The sequence below is a fragment of the Hylaeus anthracinus genome, unplaced genomic scaffold (genome assembly GCF_026225885.1).
Source record: "Hylaeus anthracinus isolate JK02 unplaced genomic scaffold, UHH_iyHylAnth1.0_haploid 0, whole genome shotgun sequence".
Taxonomy (NCBI): domain Eukaryota; kingdom Metazoa; phylum Arthropoda; class Insecta; order Hymenoptera; family Colletidae; genus Hylaeus; species Hylaeus anthracinus.
The window spans coordinates 17,887,934-17,902,800 of record NW_026533254.1 but is presented as its reverse complement, the minus strand read 5'-3'; the positions used below and the strand labels follow the sequence as shown (position 1 = coordinate 17,902,800).

The 14,867-nt window shown below is 40.8% G+C and overlaps 1 protein-coding gene across 1 annotated transcript; it reads right to left on the bottom strand.

The window, feature by feature from the left end:
* Nucleotides 1-13: 13 nt before the first annotated feature.
* LOC128888641 (protein phosphatase 1 regulatory subunit 3C-B) lies at nt 14-14,309 on the bottom strand. The gene is made up of 4 exons (XM_054145706.1): nt 13,379-14,309; nt 1,679-1,933; nt 544-1,143; nt 14-154 (listed from the first exon to the last, which is right to left on the bottom strand). Exons 2-3 carry the CDS (start codon nt 1,925-1,927, stop codon nt 553-555), a joined length of 840 nt encoding a protein of 279 aa, XP_054001681.1. The 5' UTR covers nt 1,928-1,933; nt 13,379-14,309; the 3' UTR covers nt 14-154; nt 544-552.
* Between the last annotated feature and the right edge of the window lie 558 nt (nt 14,310-14,867).

Here is a 14,867-nt window from a genome sequence, read left to right as displayed (position 1 = left end):
TCGTCAGGTGTTGCCAAGAAGCAAACTCGCTCCACGTGTGTATGTTTGTTCTCGTTGCGTCCGTTATCCTTGGGATACCGTCTCGTATACCGTTGCTCGAGAATCCGTCGCACGAGGTTGTGAGGATGTCGTACCGTTTAGCCGGTGCCCGAGGCTATAACACAGAAATCACCATTATGAGATCAATTGCAAAGCGATCGCGACAGGATGAGCTAGGCACGAAGAATGGTTTCGTTCAGGTCCTCGGACACGACTGCGATAAAGCACGTCGACCAGAAGATGAGACCCGAGTGGTCGTTGCCTAAATGTACCTCGAGTACCCATCAGGGGCTCATCTTTCGTATCGTCGTACTTTGGCGATATACTGATAGTATCCGTTTGGAAAAGGTTCCTAAGTGACCAAGCGGACGATTCTCAACCCTCTAGCGCATGAATTTGATTTTATCTCTCAAGAATGAAATTGTTTTTCGGCTATTTACGACAAGCCTATGTTTTAATTTACATTTTTAATGAACTCTTTAAACACCATGCGTTCTCGGATACCTGACGAAGCTATCGGCGCAGTTGGAGACCTTCGAAACCCTTTCCAAGACTGCAGTACAGCCTCTCCGTCACGCTAGAGGTACACACCTCTAGTTTCTTCCGTACGATGAAGTTCTTCCCATCGTTGTTATCCCAGTACTCTTTACCATCGGTACGGTACCGGACACAGAACTCCACCACGTTCGATTTCAATGGCAAAGTCAGTCTGAACCGGAAGGTGTCGTAGAGTATCAGAGCAGGGGCACCCGGTTGCTCGACGTATGTACAGTGAATATCTTCGTGGGTCTTCCAGGAGTCGCTGCTCGCTCTGACCACGACCTCCTTGTCGTACGCCAAATTGCGTACCTTGATCGTCCCCACCAGACAGTGTTCCGACTCCCTAACTATCACGTTTTCCAAGCTGACGTTTTCTTGGTCGAGTTTCCGTCGGAAGGCCAGGTAATCGCTCGCTGGCTGGGGAAAAGTCACTTGCCAGGGCGACGCAACCTCGACGGGCTCGTCGTTATCTGTTTTCGAGTGGAGAAGTCGTCCTGTTAGCCCAGCTAGATACGCCGTACTCCAGAGTGGCGGCACGTTGCTGGGTTCCGACATAACACGGACCTGTCGAAAAAGAAACGGAACAAGCGGGTATTATCGAGTTCTGACGAGCCAGAAAGTCAACACACTCCGAAGGAGACTTAACCATGAAAAATCAGGATGAGAATTTTGATAGAAATAAAGTACATGCGAAAACACAACTTCTTCCACTCGTCGATATAAAATTAGGTTTCAGACTTTATTGCCAGTTGCAACACGATGCTGCGATCGACTCGAGTGTGGAGTTACATTCACCAGTCGGCGCAACAAGTGGAGCTACTGGAAAGTCCGTATAAAGCAAACAGAAAGTCGAAGCAAAGTGTACGCTACGTGAAACCTTATTTTTCCCTTTCACGAACAGTGACGTGTGACAGGAATTGTGGATGAATTATCGTACAGAAGCTGTATCACCTAAAGTACTTCGTTTCTAATCGATGGTAGCGAGAAATGTTTTAAATAAAAGTGGTATTAAAATGAGATTTTACTGTACATTATCGCGCTTGTATTTCTTTCAAAGGCTACCTCTCCCTGAACAATCGTAATGGATAAAATTACGTACCTGTGTGAGGGGACGACCACGGTCGTCGGCGAAAACCACTCTTTTTTTTTGTTTGTTGTTTCCTTCGTTGGTGTTCCGTATGCTGTCTATAGCCAGGGAGCCAGATGAAAGGCATGGCCTTATTCTGGGTGGTACCGATCTGCTGGTAATCGACGGCGCCGCCACCACCAGGGGGCTATACAAAAGCGAACTGTATACTGGAGGACTGTGCCCCAGAAGCAGCTCCGCAGGCATCGCTATGGAACACATTTAGATCTAAAAAAAAAGAAAAAAGAGAAATGAAAATTACATTGAAAATTGTTGAGATACGAGACTTTGACAAATCAGATAACCATTCCAAGAGTTCAATGCCCGTTAACCTTTCCCTCTAAGAGTTCCCTCTTTCGACTCAACATTTCAAAGATAAGATGGACAGCACTAATGGATTGACGTCGTGGGATAGTTCTAGCTCAAGTCCTGGACCAACGTCTGGAAAATATTCTCAAGGATCGACCCACCCAGTTGCATACCCCCCCAAACGTGTCTGCTCTCTACGAGGGTCTAAGTAAGTGGGAGAAGAGCTGAAGCGTGTTCACGTCAACATTTTTTTAAGAATGCTTTGAGGGCAGATAGTCCGCCGCTATTTGGCTTTCGAGAGGTTTATGGTTGGGTCAGACACCGAGCCCAATGTTCTCTGTGACGTAACTATGCACCTCGCTAGCACTACTAGCAGTTACCTGACGATGACTGGTGATTCCAAGTCACGTAGCTATCGAATGTCGCGGAGATTGATAGTTTAAAATAGGCCTGGTCGCACCTAATTTCCCCTACTCACTTTTATTAATATCGTAGATAAAATAAAAGAAATTTCTTCGTGTTCCAAAATTCGTTCATCGCAAAGCTTCCTGTTCGATTGGGCGAACGTCGAGGACCCGGTCCTCGTTTTACGGAGAGCTTGGCGGTCGCACTGTCGCAATTGGAATTTGCACTGCTTCGGTGATCTAGCGCCAAATCTTTAATAACTTTAAACGTGCGGGAAAGCTTGCCAAAAATTTCGCTGACGGAATTAGGCGACTAAGACGGGTCACGTGAGTCATCGAGGAACCCAAAATCGACCGAACTGTTTACATCCGGTCGATAATTCCGGATGCAATCAGCGTTGAGAAAGGTTTGAGCCGAAAATGGACTAAACAAATTCGACGATTCGACAAATGTCAAGTTAGTATTTTCTATTAATAACAAAAAATTTTTTTGTATTTACTAGACTATTTTAGAATCTTTTGCATTTTCCAGTTGAAGTGAAATGTTTGCAATTGTATCGTTGAAATAACGGAGCGCATCTGCACTTTTGCACTTGGCAACAGGGATGTATGATCTACCGTGTTGGAAAAGTAGGTTGAAGTAGGTAGGGGACGGGTTGAGTGCTTCCCTTGTCGGTATATTGACCGATTTATCGGTGTAAATACAGGAGTTTTTTTTTCAATGTAAGCCAAATTGTACACTTGCGCGGATAACGGTTCAACGACATACAGGTGCTAAGGGGCACCGTTCGTAGATAATAAACGCGTGAATCATGAGAACAAACAACTGTTTCTTTCAAAAATGAATATTTCTTGTGGAATGACAAACTTAAAAATTATTTAGTACTTGGTATTTTGTGTAAATGTGAACAAGAAACGATCTCCTCTTTCCAATACACGTCTGTTTTGTCACAAATATGAGATTGCAAAGAGAAATATTTAAAAATATAACTGAAATTGTTTTATCGTTATATCGAGCAATTACCCTGGCCATGATAAGTAGTGCGTCAACCTTAAAGAATAATACAGAAAAAGAAAACACGGACATACGCAGTTGATATTGTAATAATTAGAGTGTACATTTCATACACTTATGCAAAACGAAATAATAATATTATTATATTATATATGGAATATATTCAACATCTATTATGTATATTTTCCATATCACTATACGTCATAAAGGCAACAAATTTAGTACTGCCAACGTAAATTATCTTAGACCAGCGTGTAATTCGAATCCTAGCGAAAAGAAACTCCGATCCTCCACTTTCTTTCCACCAGTTATACGCACTTACGTTTATCGAACCAATTACACGGAAAGCATCGACGTCCCCATCGACTAGTCGTTCAACGCACGGTGCACCTTCGATTTTCAATCGGTAGCAGATTGTTAATTAATCGATTCGTTCGCTAATTTACTCGCTTAACGCTCGAAGCGTAAGACACGGCGCAGATCTCGTATGACTCTATCACGGTAGAGGTATTTTGCGCGTCGGAATAGACGCGTGTAGTCATGTTACTACGGGAGTGGAATTACGACTCTTAAGTGTGGCAATAATCTCTTCTCTCGTCCCTCGAGACTTGCTCGAAAACCAGAATCGACATGTACCAGACCGGAACCGAACAAGCAAGCGTACACTAGCGAGAATCAAGCGGTATCATGAATCGGATGTTTCGAGTTTCAAGCTACTTGAATCGCCGTCAACGGCCACTTCGACTCTACGCGACGTTCTTTGGTCGATTTATCGCGAAAAGATATAATAAAGTTATCGCGTTCCTATGAAAACCAGATAGATATCTTTCGAACTTCGTAAAAGAATTTAATACTTCTGTAATCGTCTCGACGATCGTAATATTTGGCTACTCGAGTTTCATCGAGCGTCATTTTTTTTTTTTTTTGTCACTTAGACGCGGTTTATTCTGCTTTGCGCGATAACCACGCTCACGTGATTCGATAAACTATTTGAATTTTTTCTTTCACACCGTTTTCAAAACATCTTGACAAACACAAAGATATCGACATCGACAGGAGCTATTTTAACGATAAATAAGTTTTGTAAAAGTTCTGCTTTATAGATGTCGAGAGAAATTCTTGAAGTATGCTTAATTGTTCGGCGGTCGTCGACCTCATGATTTGTTGAAAAAGAAACGTTAGAATTTTAGGGATTGGTATAATTTTGAAAAAAAAAAAAAAAAAAGAAAATTGCGTTACAAGAAATATTACGTATAACACTGTCCTCGTGTGCCGTGATTAACTAAGGGTAGAGGTCAAAACGAACACTCGAGTATTGTTTATCGTTACGCGAACGCGGGCCCCCAAGGTCAAACTGTTTGGTCTGCTAAAACAAGCACAGAAGGAAAGAATATTGGTTTATCGCTCGTTTTCTGCATAGTCTTCGGCGACACTTTCGATGAGCGTGGCTCGGGCCACAAGTTTAAAAAAAACTTGCATCGGTTGTGTCATTTCAATTTTTGCGCGGCTCTCTTATCGCGATGAGAATTCGTCTCGTTAACTTCTTAACCCGGTGGCGAACAACAATAACAACAACAATCGTGGCAGTGCCGCGAAATGAATTTTCCGATTATTATCGAATGTCAATTGCTGCAAAACTCTTACACAATAATTGTTTTGCAGCTGATAAACGATTAATTAACCAAAAGGTTGCGATTGCGTACGAAGCATGGCAATAAAAATGGCGAGTCAAGTTGTGACAATCATCGAAACGAGATCGACCTTTACACAGGGTGAACTTAGGTTATGTTTGCAACGGATCGAAAATTTTCCTCTCTGATCAACACCTTCCATGAAATTACGTATATATTCGATCGTGAATAAATGTTTAAGGTAATTATAAATAGTTTCATACTTTTTTCAAAGTAAAAATATATAAAAGATAGACGAAAGTATTCTGGAACATATTCGTGATTTATATAAATCACTGTCGACGGATATGGAAAATATCAGTGAAATATATTTGTCACATTAATTTGTTTTTTTTTTTTTCCTTCGAACAATTATCGTTTTAACGGCGCAAAGAGATTCGTTACTTGGCGTGGTATTGACAGATTTCCGATAATTACACTTTCGCGATAAGTCGATTACTTTCAAGAATATTTCGTCATTTAGTTATTGCAAACGCAGAATTATTGTTATGTTCAAAGTTATTTCGTGAAAAAGTAACGTGACGCGATCGTATTTCACGAGCATGGTACGCGCGAAGAGGAAAAGTACGCGAATCGTGAAGGAAACGTGACGTATGTACCAACACATTCGATGATGAAAAATTCGTCGATCGTTGCGGGGCCCGATAAAGAACACTCACGCTAGAGATAATCTTCGATCACGCTAGCGAGACGATGCACCGTGATATTTCATAACCGGTCGAGCGGATTATTCGTTACAAATACGTGTTATAATATCATTATCGTGATTCACGGTAAACAGGACACAACGGCCGTGATAACGTCGAATCGTCTCTCACGACCCAGACCAAACAGTGTTTTCTATTTTATCCGCGTGTCTGTCTGGGCTTTTTATTTACCTAACGATAAGTTTCGATCGTGTTCACGCGCTACGTATACGTGACTTCGATATTAATATAAGAAAAGCTTATCTAAAACTTGTGATTTTATGTAAAAATTAATATGTTCTATATTAGTTCGTATCATAGAAATATTATAAATAAAATAAGGGTAGATAGGCCAACCTGAGAGTAGAAATGTCCCATCGTTAGAAAGAGAAAGAAAACCGCGGCATCCTACCTATCTCTGTCTACTAAAAGTCAGACCGATATTGGCTGTTGACTTGGCTCTGTATGTTAGGAATTTTTCAAACTAATACAGACAAGGTATCGCGGTTTTCTTTTTTTCTTTCTGGCTTCCCTACTCTGTCTATAATGTTTCTGTGGTTCGTATCCATCGACGCTGGTATAGTCATGGAAAAAGCATGGTCGTGTTTCGTGACTCGTGAGTGAAAATTGCGCAGTCGCCGTACTATTTCAAGCTTACGATGGTTAAAAATAGCGCATCGCATCTTCTAAGCGCCTACGTATACCCCAGACACGCTACGCCCTTGGAATCTATCCAATAGTCTGACTTTTAAGGTAAAATATAGGCGAACTGTCCTCGTCGAAAATCAATAGAGAAGACGTTTTGTTGTTGTTTTTTCTTTTTCTTTTTTTTTTTGTGAATACAGGTGAGCCTGACGATCTAATCGACTTACGGAGTCTCGAAACACTCGAGCCTGAACACGAGACGAGTCACGTGTGTCCGTGCAAATTAATGCTCGTGGCATCTGTGGACCGTCTAGTCCAGGCGATTCTTAACCTTTTTAAGTTCAAGGAATTATGCCACTTAAAATATATATCCAAATAAATATAAACGAAGAATTATAAGTGGACGTGCTCTCAGTCCAGGAGAGTATCATCGATAAAATATTTATTTTTGATCCATACTGAGCGCGATTACGAGGAATTTATATTGGACGAGTCTTATCTAAGACCCGTCGTGGCAAAAAGTAGCATATTTCAATCCGAGCGTTTCAATTATAATGAAATTCTCTTCTATTGTTGTTAATTTGCTATCAATAGAGTTCGATAAGACGAGGTCGCGGGTTATTGGGATTCACGTGCGGAATTAGACTACAACTAAGTCGCGATAATGCGCGATGATACTCGTATAGAAGTCCTTGACTTATCATAGGCGACAGAAATTTCGTAAAATTAAGCAGCCGGAAATTATTAACGACCGATAGCGCGACGAGAGATAAACTTCACCGCGGGATAATTAATTAACAGTTAATTGGTTTATTAACGGAAAGTCGTGTGGTACGAGGGAATATCGTTCGTCGATTCCATGAAAAATGTGACAAAAACATTACGATAAGTTCTTATTGCGTGACCTTGATTATTCGAGCACGACACCGACTCGAAAATATCCGAACGAAAATGTGCATTGGTTGAAAAAATATAGCGTGACACTGGTTATCAGCATGCAACAAACTGGCCGGAGATAATAAAAAGACTGGCGATAATTCGCGCGGACTTCGATGCACTCGTTCGTCCATTGAAACTGTTTTATCTATCGCGTCTTGCCGATTTTCTTCAAAATGAAATTGGTATGATATTAGATTGAAGCAACAAATTCTAACAAAAACAAATACGTGCACGAATTATAACTGATAATGGAGTACGTCGTTTACGGTCGATCTTTTTTTAGAATATCGATACGAGCAATGTAAACTGTACTGTTACGCAATTAGCTGATAATGGATACCGCGATGCGTAAAAATATACGTAACCAAAGATAGGGTGGGGCAGGAGGAGGAGAGGATGAGTATATATTTGGAGACCTTACTGACTCGGCGAAACCCTTGAGCATGCCTGACCTATGATAATTACGACAATCTCCAATAATTTATTAGCAGCAGATTTATTTTTAGTATATCATCTTATTTCATGCTGTCTGCTATCGATCGACGATTCTTCTTCAATTATTTTAGAAATTTCAAGTTGAGTAAGATCGACTCCGTTCGCTTTCCTTTTCACCTTCCCAAACGCTTTTCTTCCCTTTCTACACAGAAACTCTCAGAGTTGTTTGCCCGTCGAAATGTAAACATTTGCTCGAAAGGATCGAGCAACCGATAAAAATCTTCGCAACCGGTTTATCTTTGCACGACATGTAAAAAAAGAACATCTCAGGCGCCGTGCCGACAATATAGAAACTGGTTGGCAAAATTTGAATATTTTCTTTTTATAGCGCCGAGTTTCTATCTCGCGACGGCTGTATATCATTAAGAACAACCTTGGCGGGTATGTGTTAATATCCTCCATCCTTGAGGATATTTTTATTAAGACTAACGAACAATAAATCACTATCTGATCCAACATCGCGAGTCAGGAAGTCCGACGAGCAAGGTAACGAAACGATATTACGAACAACAAGAGTAAAATGGCCCGAGTATAACCTCAATGGAATCGAGATTACTATCAATTCAATTATTAACGTACTATTAACTAACGTATAAATTAACGTACCAAGGCTCGACTCTTTTTATTCAACTGCCTGGCATGAATCACGCACGAATTACGGATCTATCAAAGCTTTCAATAATAAATGCAATCGATTACTCAACGTTAATCCGCCGCTGAGGAAAACAAAAAGTTATGGAATTATTATATACGAACAGTTTAAACGAAATTAGTACAACGCGTTAAAAGAAATGTTCACAAACGTGATCGACAGTCTCGAAGAATATTTTCCTCTAAAAAATGTTGGACGTTTCTCTCAGCTTTTCCTGTCCAGTGTTTAGCGAGTAAACAAAAATAGATAATATTCCAGTTGAAAAAAGAAGCAGAGTGCCCTTCGGTCAACTAAAGTCACATAAAACCGTTAAGAACTCGTAGCTCATAAACTTTCTCCCTGTGTCACGTACGCCGTGTCTCGGCCGTTAGACGAGACCACGAGCTGGACACGTGTTCGTAGGAATATTTATACAATTTCATCAGGCGATCTACGATTGGCAACTAGTGTCATTAGTGCCAATACAGGCCAGTCGTAACAGTTCTCGGACCGGTAATTCTTTCAACGATCGAAGACGCCACTGAGGTCGGATCCTACGTTCTTATCGCGTCGCGTTTCTGGTTCGAAGCAGCCCGATAACCGACATATCCTTGCCGACATTACACCCTCCAACGCGACGGAATCTTACCGGACAAAGTTTAATCGCCGAAACCATAAAGAAGACGCAACGCATCGCATAGATCGCACGAGATGCTTTTGTGTAGCCGATAAAGGGAAAAGTGTCACGAGATAAAAAACGATTTCGACGTCAATCACGTTCGACGGTGACTTGTCGTGCGAGGGACACACGATTTATCTAGGGTGAATTCATTTTCGGTCTTGTTACAATTTTTCACTTTTACAGACATTACAGCGGTGGCCCTGGAAGAGGCAAAATGGGTGCTTGGGGGTCTTGTAATTTTTTTGTTCATTTAAATAAATTTACACTAGAATCATTCTATCGTGAGTATTATTATTCTAGAGCGACCCAATATTAGTAATTTGGCCAAACCATTGATGCTATCAACTGTTTAAGCTAAAGAATGACATATGTTTGATCGATATCGGAAACTATGTATCTGTATCTCACAAGTGTTTTTTGAAAATCATGATGGAATGGGAAGATAGCGACACGAGAGGTGCCATGCTTGTTTTGTTAAAAGTTACCAAACTTTCTTCAGTCTCGCTGTCGATATGATCGATTGCTTGTCCGACAATCGATAACAACACGGACGATACTAAATCATTGGAGACTACGTACTAAACGCGTCGTTAACCATCTCTTTTGATCTGAAGTGGCTTCGATCGTTCTCACTAAATCGCCAATAAATGTTCGATGTTATCGACCAAAATAAAGAAAGAAAGAAAGAAAGAAAGAAAGAAAAAAGCATTTGACCGCGTGACAATTTGCGTGACTTGGAGAGCGTACGATAATCTGCGTTCGTGTTCTCCCCTAGTGCAATAAGAAGGGAACACGATGTTCAAGATACGAGGCGCGTGTCTCGATTAATACGCACCAGACGGTAGATGTAATTCTATATTTACGCGTCCGATAATGACAGACTGCGCGTTTAGAATATAATTATTTCAAGACACATTGGGAGTTTTGCATAGATGGAGATAACCTCTTGACATTTGCTGATTTGTATGTGGAACGATACAGTTAGGGGACGTTGATACACAGTTATTGTATACGTGCAACGCTAGATAAATCGCGTAACATCACGTGCCCATAACTATATGTACCGTGAATAATTTAATGCATGTTTCGTGTCACGCAGTAAATCATTTTAACCATTCCAATTAATCTTTTTCCTATACCACTTGAGTAAACAAATACGAAACTATTTTCTAGCGACGATTACTGGAAAAATTAGATATCTGAAAACGTCTACTTCCTTTGCATAGTAAACGAGAATAAACGAGAATCATAGGGCCTGGAGGGTAGCACTGATCTATCCCATTCGGAAACCTATTGAGCTGGCACATATTGTGTAAATTCTAGTCGGTAGGAAACGTCGAGTTCAAAGGAGTGACATAATAACGTTTGTGAGTCACGCGTGGCTCCCGAAACTAAATAGTCTACACTTTTAAACGGAACGACTGTTATGTAAGTCCTAATAGGGCGTCAAACTCTATCGTACGTTCACCGCGACAGGCTACGTTCTTTGGCATTTGTCAACACTAACGTCAATCTATTCGCGTCTCTGGTCGTTTTTATTTGTTTACCTTACGCACTTTACAGTTTTGCGAAGGTGTGATGTAAAATCAAAGTCCAGCTAAAGTGTTGTATTTTTAAACTTAATCTCGTGCTACATCTACCCCAAGGAAAGTTCAAAGTTAATTACGATTCGATATACATTACATGACGCAATATTTTAGATTACGTAATTTCCGTCACGATTCTTTCCTCGAGAGTCAGTTACGAGATAGCTTGATATTCGCTCATTCCCGGACAACCAACGTTTTTATTCAAATTTTTACCTCTTTCGGGCGTGTATTCCTCGCTTTTCAACCGAGCTTCTAAAAACGTCCGTGGGGGGTCCGACCATGGTTGTCCCTATGTCGGTTCGCATTGCAACTATTTTCTCAGCGCTTTCTCCGGAAGTGCATACGTTGCAGGGCGCGCGTGGGAATTATATGGGCAAACGATTCATCTTATATCACGTCGACTGTCTCCAAGTAGGCGTCCATGAGAGACGAGTGACCGGGAAACACGGCGTATGTGTGCGGGGGCACGAGAGCACGCGGCAAGCGCACTTAAAAACGAGCAAAATGCATTTTAAGAGAGCAGTCAAGCCGGTTACCAGAAGAAATCTGCTGCTAACAAGTCTGGAACGCGATTCATGGGAGACACTGTTAACGTTACTTTACATTTTCGATTCGTTCGAAAAGAAACTCCAAGTTTTCATTGATAACTTACGACGAGCTATAAATAAGTCAATAACTTCGAGCGCTATAATTATTCCACGATTACTCTCAACTTTTCATGTGCGATGAATACGTTTTTATGAATACGATAAATAGACTGGCGGTACTTTTGATTATGTTTAATATAGATTTGTACGTATAGGTAGCTTATATCGCGAATGCATAAAATCGGTATCGCGCACGGTAATGATAGTTTTTAACGTCCTGTTCGTGGATAAAAAAAAAATCGCGATATGGTAATTATATTAAAAAAAAAAAAAACCAAACAAAAACAGACACGACTATCAATAACCAATTAGAAAGTAACCGTTACTAGCTTTTGCATCGCGTGTCTGGCGCCGCTGAAAATAATTACCGTTACAAACAAGTGACTCCTAATACTTATTCATTATTTTCGTTGTGTCGCGAGGTCAGGAGCCAGCTAATCGGTCTCTCGTTCGCGTCGTTAAAAACGTCGGAGATTAAATAATAAAGCTGCTAACAATGTTCCTTCCCTCCTATAACGTCTAATCGGCGCGTTAATATTCTTTCTTTATTTCGCGATAAAAGCATTTCTCTGAAATGCAGATAAGAGCAAGCCTTTCTGGAGCTTTCGTTCCGCTCCTACAATTCCCTCTCTCTCTCTCTCTCGTTTTACTCAACGATTATCTCATACACGTGTTTCTCGCGGGCAAAGCGTGCACGCGTATGCTCCACGCATTGTTCCCATCTAAACTACTTTCAACGCCGGTCTCTAAACTTATTTAAAAGGACCCTCCGAAATTTGTCCGAAATACATAAGGACACACGGTAATGGGAAAACCCCATTATTTACGCGAAGTGTTCTCGAGAATTTTTTTCAAAGGAGGAAACGAGATTCAGATTAATTCGAATCCTAGGGGTTTTCCTCCATCACAGTTCCATACAATAGGGGGTCAAACGAGAAGAAAATGATCAAGGTACGTGATACTACAGTGCAGAGGTACTTCACTCAGCCCTCTCCCTTCCCTCCAATTTTGTCAAAGTCTGCAGAACTTGGTGGTTTTAATTGATTAAACGAATATGCGAATACGTCGTCGGACCAATGATCGCCATACATTGGCAAGAGATAACGCTATACGATAAATATAGAGCGTTCCTTTCAATACGACACTCGTGACATTCCTCGCCGAACGTTATCTCGGGGAATTTGTTTGTAAACATAGAGATCTTGGCGTGGACGATATACACGCTGCCGACAGGATTATAAATGAACTTTATCTGAAGTTATAGTTGCATAGTACTCTGCGATGGGCAGCCAATTGTGTAATACTACGCGTTTATGTATTACATAAGAAATTGTTGTGGATTCGCGACGGATATTTTCTCGGTCGCGTGCATAGATTCCAATTGTAGATCGATCCATGAACTTTGCGCAAACACGATTACACGGCATTTAAAACGTCTAACAAGCGACGGGTTTATTCTATAGACAATAACAGACATCTGCCTGGGTTTCATCCAACGAGAGGGGGCCTTAAAATCAATGTCCCAAAAACTCGTTGCTGCTATTCGTATATAATACAGGAAGAATACATCGTTTGATAGGTTCGATATAAATGAATATTAATTAATTGAAATGAATAAAAAGTTCGAGTTGCTCGCGACGTAGCATGAACGTTTGTAATACGTAATTTGTATACTTTTTCCAAAATATTACCAAATATATTTTTACTTGAAATTGGTTACACGAAACTGATTAATTAGAGGTCCTCTATCTTTGTTAAGTAATCACAGGGCAAAAAACAAAGAAACTATTATTCGTTATTTTTCGAGGTCAATTTCGATGGAATATGGAACAATATTCGCACTACTCGCAGGTTACGAACCACACTATCATTAACGATTCAATCGATAACAAGCTTATACAAAATAAATAAGCAAATAGAATAACCATAAAATTACTTACGTATTTGTTTGCTTCGAGAACCGTTCCACCAGGGAAGTGGCACGAAATAGGAAGATCAGATTTTCTCTGTAGAATCGGTGTAAGGCACGTGCCTTCTCTGCTTGTCTTCCAAACACGCACAAATCTTTAAGTTCTTCTCGAGTCTTGGTTTAAAGTGATAGTAGGCAATCTCCAAAGGAACTTTCGAATATAGTTGAACACATTGTAGATTTCTTGTTAGTAATTTAATGTTGATTTTTCCGGGGTAGACACCGCGAAAAAAAATCGAACACTATGAAACGAAACGGTTGGTAAAGCAAGGTACAAAGTGGACGGTTTTCACGTGGCAAAAACGACGCTGTGCATCGATGCCAATTTGTAAGCGTCACAAATGTTTGTCCATTCTGTTTCGTGATATGACACTTGTTAAGATTGTTACAAGACTATTTCCGTGGACGTTTTCTTGTATTGAACCGTGAGAGGTTTACGAGATACCTCTGTCTCTGATCGCCGGCGCGAGTCGCGCGTTATGACCTCCTCCTCGTTCCAATTGCTTCTGAGGCACCGGCATAAAGTGTCATCCCACCATACGTCGTCGGCGAGCCGGTGTCCTGTAACGCGCATGCGCACGCTTCAGCAGCCCCTCATGTGCTTCACGTGATCACGAGAAATCGGCGAATCGGAAGGCTCCGTTGGCCACGTGCTCGCATTCTTACGCTGGTGCTGGCGACACGACAGTCTCGATTCGTAGGCCAGAAGTTAATAGGAACCGAGAAAAGAACAGGACAACCGATCGCCGGGCAACACCGGTTTTCACCTCGATTTTTATTACCGATCCTGTCCCGACATCCCTTAAAAATAAAATTCAGAACGCCAATAAATGTAGCACATGTCACTTAATCGCTTAACGCTACGAGCTCAGAATACTCGCGATCACTATATCTATACACTGCAGAAAATGTCTCCGAATGGAATACAGATTTCGCGATCAAATAAAACTCACCAATTATCAGATGTCAGCTTCTACGATATTTTCGATTAGAATTTTTCATTTATTTCAATGAAAATGTAACTGAAAGCTAAGTAATATATTATTATTGCATTTCGAATACGTTTAATCGTCAATGAAAAAAGGTGAACGCGCGATCGGGGTTTCATAATTCTATCAAAAATTTTAATTGCTTTAAACTCGAGGCATCGTCAAAGAATGTTTATAAAGTAAAAGCGTAGTATGATGAATATTGCAGGATTGGTATAAAATAGTACGGGTTATTTATTTTCAAATTAGCCTCCCTGTCGTATAACGTAAAAACGGTAACTACAGACGTTCTTTCTGACCATTGTATCTGATTGGATCGATGTTTACAAAAACCATGAATCATGAAATGAACCAGAGGGATCAATTCAAACGCTCCAGGGAGTAATAAGTATACAATGTTTGTCGTCAAGTCTACTGTGGGACAATAGAAATGAATGGTGAATGGTATACTGATAAAATTCGGCAATAAAG